Consider the following 12,411-nt stretch of genomic DNA (forward strand, 5'->3'; position numbering starts at 1 on the left):
CCCACTAAACCCAAGAATGTTGGGTTGAAAATTTCGACTTGAGTAGGGCAGAAATAAAAGAAAGCAAAGATCAGATTCAAGAAATATTTCAAATAAAGAATCCCATTCTACTCTTCTCCCAAGTTTCCAAGTACTAGTACTTCTAACTACAATGGAACCTTCATAAATCTGTAATATAAAGGTAGAGCAAGGAAAGGAGTAACTATTAACACCTGGATGAAACTACAGCACTTGCATATAAATTATTTCATTTAACCCTCATGATTAAACCTATGAAGTAAATATTATCATGATTCTCATTTTGCAGATTAAATATATTCAGGCTCAAAGAAGTTAGATAACTTGTCCAAGATCACTCAACTAAATAAAAAGTCGGCCTGTGGAGTGGGGAGGTGGATAATAATGCTCTTGGTCAACACAAAAGTCCTTTTTCCCAGAACAAATTATGAAGACATATAATGAAAACAATGATGATGATAATGATAGCTAACATTAACTAAAGGCTGAGAACTATGCAAAGCATGTTACATGCACTATCATTATCACATTTAATATTCCTAACAGCCCTATGAGAGTCTATGATTAATCTTATTTGAGGATGATGTAAGCATTTGAGTCCTAAAAAAGTTAAGAATTTTGCCCAAACTCACAAGGCTACTAAGTGGCTGACCTGGTTGGGATTCAAAATCACACAGTCTGACTGCAAAGCCCATGCTCTCAACCACTATGCTATATTGCCTCCATGACTAGATATTACTAGAAATAAACAAAGGAAATACAATTAGGATGAGATGAGTAAACACTTTTAGAGTGGATGATAAAAATTAGAGAAACATTTTCTTTGTCCTACTGTTAAAGTATTAAAATTTTAAAAATCAACTAAAGGATAGAAGACATATCTAAAACAGAATTTCTTAATAAGGTTGGGAATTTAAATACACTCATATCTAAAGACAGTTTGGAGATGGTTTCAACTAGTGAATTTTGTACTATACTCCTAATGAAAACCAAGGGTCAGAGAGTAGATATTAGCTGTCCAAGGCCATACAATTTTTCAGTTTACAATTTACAGTGTCAACTAGAGAGTACAATTCTGTACTTCAGACCCCACCCACCATCACCCACCAACCATTCAGTTTTTCTTTCATTATATCATACCCACATTCTTGGAAATCAAACAAATGTGTAATTCTGTTAGTGTTGTTAGAACTAAGATTTTTCCATGTAAACGCAAAAAATACAAAGTGATGATAAACAGAAACTAGAATTATCGGTATAAAGTATTTTTTCTTCGTTCGAAAAATAAAATTTCACAGCCCTAATTATTAAACAAGGATAAGAAGCAATTTCAACCAGTAGTAATGAGTACTAGCATCCAGTTCCCCATTAAACGGCTGATTTCCAAGTCTGGGGCAAGAAATGTATGTACAGGATGAGCCTGGGCATCTTATTACACCAAGAAACAAGGAAGTTCCCTCAAAGATTATTAAGATCATAGACAAATAAGATGGGAGTCAATGTAAAGAGGCTCCCATTAGTCAAAGACAGGACAAATTGAGCACAGCAAAGATGACAAAAATTGACTGAAACACATCAAATATATTTTTTAATGGTTTCCACAATGATGCCAAAAATAAAAAACAAAATAAAAGAGAGAAATAAATAAATAAGTATTGGGTATATCTTATCCGCTGAACTTTATGGACTAGATCAATGAGTTCTTTTGCATACCAGACTTTTAGGCAAAGGGAGACCACAGTAGGAGACTGTAGGGAGGGAGGCCGATAACAGCAGGGGATATATTCCCCTTGTTCCCTTACTGACAGATCAACATGCTTCTATCTCTACTTAAAACCACAGTCCCTGCCAGAAAGCCCTCTCCACAGAGCTACCTTCCAACTGCTCTCTTCCCTTGTCCTCCTAAATGTGGTAGTAGCTCTTTCCCCACTGTTACTTGTCCCATGCTACTGCACTACCCCTACTGATTTCCTTAAATACTGTCTATACATTTGTAAATAGTCCCTTTCTTTAATTTCCCTTAAATACCCAATTTGTGCCATGTCTAGCACACTAAACCTCCAAAATACCTTACTCTGAAAAGTGGCAATTAAAGAGAAAGACTAAAAGAATCTAAAAAAAAAAAAAAAAAAAAAGTTGATACATGTGTATGTATAATTGATTCACTTTGTTGTACACCTGAAACTAACACAACATTGTAAATGAACTATACTACAATAAAAACTTAAAAAAAAAAGAATCAAAAAAAATAAAAATAAAGAGAAAGACTGATGCATTCACCCTGTATTTTATGAACCCTATTTCACGGTAAGCAAACAGCCCTATAGATGATGAGTAAAAGTTCTTAAATTCTTATATTCTCTTAACAGAAGAATTACAGTTAATAAATGTGAAAGGAATGATATAATTAGAAAACCATTATTTTGCTTTCCCTGATGAATAACTGCTTCAGCTAAAAATTATAAATGGATGGAACCATTAGCTGAAAGGATACTAAAGGATTTTACAAAGCAAGTTATTCAGGCTGTCACCACCTGAACACACTGATCAACCTTAGCATCACTAAAAGCGTGGGTCAGCCAGATACTGTATGCCTCTTGATGTGATGCAAAAGAAAATACAATCTATGAAACACTCCTGACTAAAAGGTCAAAATAATTAAAACGAGTTTTTAGATCTAAATACCAACTTACAGGAAACATGGAAGATACAGGAGCAAGCTAAATGACATGACAAGGAAACAAACAAAAAAAAATCCAGAATATGAAACACTGTATGGTACCAAAGACCTAGTTTTTTCAACAAGACAATGGGGGTGGCAGATAGAGGAGATGGGGGAAAAAACTGCTCTACATTAAAAAGAGACTTAAAAGACCTAACAAACAAAAGCAACATGTAGACTTTGTCTGAATCTAGATTCTAATAAAGCGACTGCAAAAAAGACATCATTTTAGACAACCACAGAAATCTGAATATAAACTGCGAATTAATGGTACCAAGGTACTTTTAATTTTGTTAGACACGATAATGGCCATTGTGGTAATGTAAGAAAAAAAAATTTTTTGAGATGTTTATTGAAGTATGTAAGGGTGAAATGACAATATCTGGAATTTGCTTTAAAATATTTTTCCAAGAAAAAGGATGTTTGATGAAGCGAGTACGACAAAATTTTGAAAACTGCAGGATCTGAGTAATGGGGGTTCACTATGCTATTTTCCCTACTTGTGTATGTTTGAAATTTTTCATTTATAAAATTACCAAACAAAACAAAAATCCATGTTTTTTCCACTACAACCACAGTTTTCAAACTTGAGCGTGTCTAAGAATCCACATCTCATGCAGGATCCTAGGACTTATCCCCCAAAATTCTGATTTTGTTTGTCTGGGCATGGGCTCAGGTTCCATTTTTAACAAGTCCTCAAGGGAATCCAGTACATACAATCTACAGACATATCTGAAAATTATACACTTAGACTAATTCACCACAAGTCTTTAAATATACTCCACCTAAGAGAAAAGGCATGATCATATCTCTTACCTCCCCTTCAAGCCTTACCCCACTCATATCTGCTCATAACTTATCCTGTTCCTGGGACTGTAAGTTCCATGAAGGCAGAGCCCTTTGCTTTTACTCACCATGGGGTCCCCAGTGCCTACCAGAGCACCTAGCACACAGTACACAGCAAATAAATATTTGCTGAATAAATGAATTCATTATTCATTAATGAATGAATAACATCAAAGAGAAAAAAGAAGAGTTAACTGTAGTTCACTATTTCAAAATCAGTTCCAGGGAACAATCTAAGATAAAATTTCAATTTCTTGCCAAAAATCAGTATAGAAAGTATGGAATAAAGACTATAAATAAAGTATGGGAATAACAATAAACTAAAATTAAATAATAAAAATAAACATAGGAATAAAGGAGGGACACAGGTTAGGGTACACTTTAAAATATGATACATGTTTAAGACAACCTCTCTCCTAAGACATCAAACTTTGGACGTTAATTTGAACATTCAAGTTCCTACTAACTGTTTAGAAACTATAATGACAATGTACTCTTACATCTCACAATCCCAAACAGGAAGGGCAGACACATTAGAAAAGTAAGCTAGTACATGTATACATTTTAATGGAAATACAAATAAGTAACTCAATTACCACTTTCTCTGTTTAAAAAGCACAAACCCCTACAATTATGACACAAGTCACAAATGCAAAAAAGAATAACTGCCAAATATAACAATTAAAAGTTATCTTAGGATGATCTTCTAAGGCTATGTAGAACTAGTTGCAAAAATAGCACTTACCAAAGATGGTTCCTATTCTTATACTTCTACCCCCAAATCACTTAACTTTAAAATTTTCCTTCTTAAAAATAAATCAATAACACTTTTAAAATTTTTATGGAATTATAATAAACAAAGACTTATAGAATTTTTAGAGACACAATGGACATTAGCAACTACATGGTCCAATTCTTCACTGGGGAAAATGAAGCCCAGATGAGAAAAAAGATTTACTTGGTTACACAGAGAGTTAACAGCAAAACAAGGATATGCCAATGCTCTGAATTTCCAGTCCAGTGTACTTTTCACTATACCATGCTAACAGGATATTTTTAAAAATATTTTCCATTGTGAAATGCAGTAGTATCTGTTCACTTCCTTGTACATACATGTGTGGGGTATTCATCAGCTATGTTCTGGGCTTAAACTAAATGCATGTACCTCTTTTTTAGTGGGGATGGTCATGGGGAAGGGGAGCTACTAGACTATCTTCAGCAACAGAACTCCGTATGTAGTATTTCCTGATATGTGGGCCTTTCTGTCATATATCAGAATCTCTAGTTTTTAACCATATAAACACATCAAAACTTAAAATCGTGAAATAAAACTAAATTGTAAAGTCATGCAAAATCTAATCTAAAACTGGGAATTGGGGCTTCCCTGGTGGCGCAGTGGTTAAGAATCCGCCTGCCAATGCAGGGGACACGGGTTCGAGCCCTGGTCCGGGACGATCCCACATGCTGCGGAGCAACTGAGCCCGTGTGCCACAACTGCTGAGCCTGCGCTCTAGAGCCTGCAAGTCACAACTACTGAGCCCGCGAGCCTAGAGCCGGTGCTCCGCAACAAGAGAAGCCACCGCAATGAGAAGCCCGTGCACCGCAACGAAGAGTAGCCCCCGCTCGCTGCAACTAGAGAAAGCCTGTGCACAACAACGAAGACCCAACACAGCCAAAAATAAATAAATTTTAAAAATAAATAAATAAAAAATAAATAAAATAAAACTGGGAATTTACTCTTTGTTCATTATAAAATATTATATGTGGTTCCTTCTTCTGGATTAAAAACAGTTCTGACTCAAGAGATTAATGAATGGCCCAATTCATGTCTCAGCTATTACCCTGAGCCACCTCTCTATACACCCACAGGGTTCTTCCAGTGCAAGAAGGCCTGTTTAACAGAATAGTGAAAGTATAAGATACACACAGAAAGAGAGTAAGATAACTAAATCTCTGTAAACCAGCTCCCAACTGTCTTTTTTATCAATCTGAACCCTTAACACAAAGTAGGTATGTTATAAATCATGACTAAATGAATAAACAATCTCCAAAAGCCCCTCCTCGTTCTACTGAATCTCATCTAAATGTCTCCATTTTCAGTAACAACTGGCTTGGACACTTCAAATAAAGTACAGCTGGATTATGAATTTACAAGCATGGTTTGAAGTGCCAGATAAATTACTCTGCACTTAGAGAAGACAATAAATATCAACTTCCAGCCTAAGCACAGTGACCAGCATATAACAGGAATACTATAAATATGACAAAAATAATAGTTACCAATTAACAAATGCTTACTAAATGCCACATGTTGTGATAACTGCTTTGTCTACATTATTTAATCTTAACGAAAATCTAGTACTATTATCCCTCCACTTTCCTTAAGATGAGACAAGCTTTGAGAGGTTAAAATTATTCACCTAAAATCATCTGGTAAGTACACGACAGAGCCTACATTTGAATCCACGTTTAGAACCTACACAAAGATTTGCTGAATGAATGACCTCAAAACAGTCTAATCCAAACTAACCGGATATGCAACAGATACTGGTAACACTCATGAATTATGAACACTAGCAAGCATATAGCTTTAAGGCCCAAAGATTTAATGACCTCAAGTCTTTTCATTCCACCAACAGTAATATAACCCCAAATGTGATCAATGCAACTGGCAGGACACACAGAGGGACGATACAGCAATAATCTAGAATCTGGAATGCTAGCCACAATCTTTTGAAATAATCCAACATGTGACCTAGGATTGTCAAAGTTAAAGTACACAACAAAAAGTTCCATTTGAGTGGCAGGCACACTAGCAGTGTTAATGACAAAACAGGTAAGTTATGTGACATGAAGCTTATTTTGGAATATTAGTAATTTGAGTAAAAATATGACATCCAAGTAGAGATGCCTAATAGGCAGTCAGGTATTTAGGATTCAAAAACAGCAAAAAGACTAAAAAATAAAGACCTGGATATCACGGGTACAGAGATGATAGCAGCTGAAGATATAAGAATGGATGAATTCTCCAAGACAGGTGAAGAGAAAGCTAAGTATTACAGGCCAAAGACAGGCTGAAGGAAAAAGAAGTCAGCAATGTAAAGATGGGAAAGTACTAGGTCAAGGAAGCCCAGAAAAAGAGAATTTAAAGAGGAAAAACTCAAAAACTCGGAACTTCATTTACATTTGCCTTCTACATTCTGAAAAACTGACTAATGAATGACGGTAGCAACAAATACGTACAAAGGGGACAGCAGTGTTGGAACTCAGTATGCACTGTTCATCTATTATTGGTTGCCTTCCCTCTATGCCACTCACTCATTGCTACACCTCCACCAACTAAACAAAACTAGAAAAAAAAGGTCAAAAACAAAAACTAAAAAAAAAAGATGCTACAGTCAGATAGCTTTATTTTCAAGAAATGTATGTCAAACTTCAAGACAAATATACACCTAACATTCCCACTCACCTGCCTTTGTTTTTCCTTTTTAATTTACAAATTATAGGCATTTTTGCCTCTGGAAAAATAAACGTTAATTAACTCCATTCCTTACTGTTTTCAGAGATATTCAAAACTATTGAGAAATTGTTAACAAACCTTAGATAAAATAATTCTAAAGTTTAAAAAAAAAGTTGGAAAAAGAAAAACAGCTCTTGATAATCATAAACTATAACATGGACAGTAAGAGAACCATTAGGACACTGGAAAGAATCTGACTTACAGAAAACCAATGCTGAGTAATTTGGATGATCTAGGAAACGAGTGAATAGGTACCGTATTACCTTAGCATCTGCAGACTATTTTAGCATTTACATTTGCAATATGAAAAATGGGCTTACCTGGTTTTTAAAAAAAATTATGTGTTCAAGAAAAGGTTGAAGAAATCATTTATCAGGGCTTCTCCCAGCTACATTATTTTATAACTACTAATACTCAACAAAAAAAGCTGTTTTCTTTGTGGGTGAGGTGGTTTAAAAGACCTATGCCAACAAACTCTTCTGAAATCAAAAGGTGTAGGAACTTGCATTTCTGAAGAGTAGGTCTAGTCAAGAAAACATAATTTGACAACTTTATTTTCTGAGATTTCCAAAAAAAATATTAGAACTTGAGTGTTGTACACGGCACATAATACATACTCAATAAGTATCAGCTAAATAAAGCAACAATGGCCAAAATAATAGGGAAAGTCAATCAATTTAAAAAGGGTATTGTTCCTACAACACATGAGATGTCCAAAGTCCAGACAGGGAAGAGTAAAAACGGACTCACTGAAATAGATGAAGCTGCCTGGTAGGTCATTCTGCATGGCTGAATAAATGAATGAATGTTTGATGATAAACATAAAATAATCATGCAAAGAAAATTCATGTTAGGTGCTACAAAACTGGAAAAAGGGTTCTATCTCCAAAGAAAAATTCAATCTTTACCAAGTTCAGATTAATATAATAAAATTTCAACAGCTATCAATAAACAATTATGGAACTCAACAGAAAAAAGGGGATAGGGGGAATATGTCTGTTGACTATGTTCTTTTAGGTCTTGGGCTCCAAGATACTTGGCTGTCCTAACTCTGAGAGGGCATGACTACCTGCCTACTTTCTTGACTCTTCCTCTTTGTTCTTTACCCTTTTATCATTGTATCAGTTTCAACTTGCATCTGTGTGCAAATGATTTCCAAACTGTTATCTTTAATTATGAGCTCAGTTTCATATCTCCAATAGTCTACAGATCATGTCTTTGTGGTTGTCCTACTATCCCCTCAAACACAACAAATATAAAACTGAATTTATCTGTTGCCAATTCTTCCCAAGTGATTTCCAAACCTGATTTGTTTTCACCAGTCTCCCTATAACCCAGGCTTAAAATTTTTAGTCATCCAACTATTCTTTTTGGTTGCCCCTTCTCCCCAACCCTGCCAATCAAATTCCATCAATTCTCCTTCCCCATTCTAATGCCCCAATTTTGAGCTTCAATCATTTTTGGACTATTACAATAATTTTTTTTAAAACTTCAAATCTCACCCCATCTCCAGTCTCTTTCCACACAACCCATCCTGCACACAACTACCACATTCATCTTCATTCACCCTAGCACAGTCCTGTTTATAAATATTTAATAGCCGCAAAATACTGAAGAAAATCTAAACTCCTTAGCCTAGCAATCAAATCCTCCACACTCTAACCCCAATCTATCCTTCCAACTTTATCTTCTGTTCCCCTAGCATGTGCTAGCCCGTCATGTTTCCACCCTCTATTCATGTTATCTTCCACTCCCCCTTTGACTACCCTCTATCTAAATCCTATCCATCCAGCATACAGCATACTGTGGCTCTCTCAACTCACAGAGAGTTCTTCCTTTCAATATCCAAGAGTGTTTATTACCTATACCAATCATTTGAAATTTATCACATATTTTCTCAATCTGTGAAGTGTTTTGCTTTATTTTTGTGTATGTGTGTGAGATTAGGACTTGTTTTTCTAAATAGATTGGACTTTCAAGGAGAGAATTCATGACTTACATTTCCTTATATCCTCCACATTTCAATAAATTTGTGAGGTTCCCACCAAATGAAGCCACGGCAAGAGGCTAGAAGACAACTAAAACAAACCAAAAAAACTCCTACTAAACCCTCCCTGTAACACTGCTTCATGGAATAAGAAGATCAAAAAGCAAAGTAAAATCAAAGATATACAAAAATTGGATAAATATTAAAAGAAGAATTAGACTTCTTAAAAGTTATAGAAATCCTTCCTAGAAAGATAAGTTCTAATTCCTTCTCTTATTCAATAAAATGTTTTCAATTATATTAAGCATCAACCCTCTTTTTTGTTTCTCTATATGAAGAGCATCCATAACGTGGGTGAGACATTTCAAACATACAACCCACAACTCTTATTTCACAGTCAAGGATGCTTAGAGTAATTTAGAAAGCTTTGGGGAGAAACTTCCTTGTAGCCCCATATGTGTTAAAAAAAATATACACAGGTATTTAGAGTAACTGAAACGTATGTTACTTTTAAATGATCTACATCATTTTCCTGATTCAAGATGAGATTTTAAAATGGTATTATTTCTCTGAATGGCATTATTTAATTCACTTAATTTTAATCCCAAATACTGTGGACATCTAACATTAATTCTCTGAGAAGGTTGTAAATTACTATCCATACACATATTCCTTGAAACTTTTAAGATAATGTGGTTTTGTCTGGGCCAAAATAGGATTACTACATAACTTTTGGTTGTTCAGTAAAGGAAAAACTTGCTTACAAATAGTTTGCAACTATTATTATTAGGAGAAATTGAAAAAACTTAAGAACTCCAGTTATCTACAGGTAATTATTCATGCTATCAACCACTGAAGAATTTTTAAAATAGTGTTTCAGCCTTTCATATCATAAAAACTTCTTCAGAATGTTTCAAAAGTTATAATGTTAAGCACAACACCACCAAAAAAGGCAATTATGACAAAATATCTGTGCAGTACTTTTGTAATCAACAATATTGTAAAAGATGTTAATATCGTGATGACCTACCATCAGTTATCTTGGATTTTTACACTTTAATAGTCCAGCAAAAAGTTCCTCAGACTCAAATCACCTATGACATTTTGGCTCAAAAATCACTTCCTCAATATCGATTCTACATTGTCACAAGTCTAAAAATTAAACCCTTAAGGAGCTAAATAGCTGTAAATGGAAAGCAGTCTTTTCCAACCTTACTGTCAAACCGATAGGAAGGATTAATATTACTAAGATCGCCATTCAACAAACTACGTAGTAATAACTTTGACGTGGTAACTTTTTATATGATCGCCTGCAATAGAGGTTTATAAGTATCTTTTGTGTAACGATGAACTGAGTCAGAGCTAAAAGTTCAGAGAGTGCAGAGCCAGTCCAATGATAAATAGGGCTACGGCATGAGCTTTCAATGGTACTCCAAGACTCTTCAGGAAAAACACCAGATTTTGGTGTTTTCCAAGATGATGCACACCTGAAACTTTCTTTTGCAGATAACCAGACTGAAAGCAAGAGGAAGGAAATAAATACAGAACCTTCGACAAGCAAAAGAGAAGAGTGCTACTCACCAGCAAACAATCTGAATTCACTTCCGATTTGGGATCCCGCAGCAGGTTGTCGATTTTTTCAAACCGAGTCTCAAAACTGTCCCCAGTCGACATGTTGCTGCTACTGTGACAATACCCTCGTACCAGCACCAGGAGCGGAAAGCAATTTCAACCAACTTCCTCCGGCGGTGGGTTCGCGGCCGCGGGGCGGAGGAGCCGGAACCCCAGGGTCACCAGGTGCGCCCGGTTCCCCCTCCTCCCCCTCACTGAGGGGATCTCCGCTCTCCAGACCCCGGGCCGGGGGCGACGGCGACCCACAGCCGCTCGGACGCCCAAAGTCGCATCCCACCCGGCAGCCCCTCACGACAGCCGACAGCGCCGTCGCCACCAGCCTCGTCGCTCCGGCGAAGTGCTTCAGCCTAGCGGGCCCCGGCCGCCTTCGCCATGGAGGGCTCCCGGTCCCGAGATGGGCAGGAGGGGGGAGAGAAAGAGAAGCAGGGTGGAGACTCCTCCGGGCAGCAGGGGAGGGAGAAGAGGAAAGGCGAAAGCGAAGGGCGGGCGCGGAGCTGTGCCAGCTGCCGCTGCCGCCGCCGCCGCTCGGGCCCCGGGCCGGGCCCGCTCCGCTCTGAGGCGCTGGAGCCGGTCTAGCCCTGCATCCCCGGATCCACTTGGCCCGGCCCGACGAACCGATCCGCCTCGGCCAAGAACTGGTCCCCGCGGGATAGCCTCAGTCTCCCATTTTGTCCCGGCGCTGCCGGGGCTGCTGCTGCGGTGTCCGGCGGGGCAGGGCGAGGTCGGTGCCCGATGGAGACTTGGGAGAGGACGGGCTGGAGAGGGGGCGGTGAGGGAGACGAGAGTCCGGTCCCGGCGGCTGCGGCTGGGGGAGCTTCTGGGAGGCGCTGTGGCCCGGGCTGGCGAAAGGGCGAGTCGCGCGGCGAGTGCTTGGGGGGTGGGGCGAGGGGGGCAGTGAGGGACTAATATGTCCGCCTTCCTGTTCAAACAAACGGAGACCGCCAGCGCCGACTGCGCATGCGAGGCGCGGATGTTCGGAAGGGGAACCGGGCCCGCGCCGCGCGCGCGCGCACTCGGACGCCTCCGCAGGGCCGGGCTGGGCCGGGCGGGGCGGAAGGCTGGGAGCCCCCGGGGCCTCGCAGGCTGGCTGGGAAGGCTGGCAGCGGGGAGGAGCTGACAGGGCGCGGCGGGCGGCACCGCCCTCGCTCCGGCAGGCGTTGAGCAGCTAAGCCGGCTCGGGAAGCGGCTGTGGGTGTCCGCGCGAAGGAGGACCTCTCGCTGCCTCCGGTGGCGTCCTGGCCGCTGCCCCAGCTCTGCTTCCTCTGGGCTGCAGCCATCAGGAGAATTCTAGCGAGAAAGGGTGCTTGTTATTGTTATTTTGGAGATAGTTTTTTTTGTTTTGTTTTGTTTTTTTAAGGCAAGATGCCTTTTCGCCTGCAGGGACCAGCGTTTTAGCACCAGCGGAGTCTGGTCTTCAATAGTGCTTCATCGTCGGCCCTCCGTGAACCCCACGTCGTTTAACCCGTCTTTGCTTCCATGGGAAAATTACGAAGCAGTGCAGTACATGACTCTCCTAAAGCGAGCGTGTGTTTCAGGGGAGCTTTAAACTATTGACTCCGGAAGATATGGTCAATAGAAGTCAAGCTCAATTTAGTTTAAAAAAAAAAAAGAAAACAATCTCAGGAAAGAAATCAATATTTTTTAAGTTATTCATACTAGTTCCCTCACACGATTAACACTCCCACT

General features: G+C 38.9%; 1 protein-coding gene across 3 annotated transcripts in view; it reads right to left on the reverse strand.

Annotated features, from left to right (window-relative positions):
* Nucleotides 1-11,662, reverse strand: part of ROCK1 (Rho associated coiled-coil containing protein kinase 1) — a 138,840-nt gene extending 127,178 nt beyond the window's left edge. For 2 of the 3 annotated variants that reach the window (XR_009497207.1, XM_059894051.1), the window contains exon 1: nucleotides 10,675-11,662. Coding sequence is in view for 1 of the 3 variants with exons in the window: in XM_059894051.1 (XP_059750034.1) it covers nucleotides 10,675-10,767 (93 nt within the window). In the remaining 2 variants the exon portion in view is untranslated. The remainder of the gene's footprint in view (nucleotides 1-10,674) is intronic. The other variant, XM_059894052.1, reaches the window with a different exon arrangement.
* Nucleotides 11,663-12,411: the final 749 nt, after the last annotated feature.

Source organism: Balaenoptera ricei, chromosome 14 (genome assembly GCF_028023285.1).
Source record: "Balaenoptera ricei isolate mBalRic1 chromosome 14, mBalRic1.hap2, whole genome shotgun sequence".
Taxonomy (NCBI): Eukaryota; Metazoa; Chordata; class Mammalia; order Artiodactyla; family Balaenopteridae; genus Balaenoptera; species Balaenoptera ricei.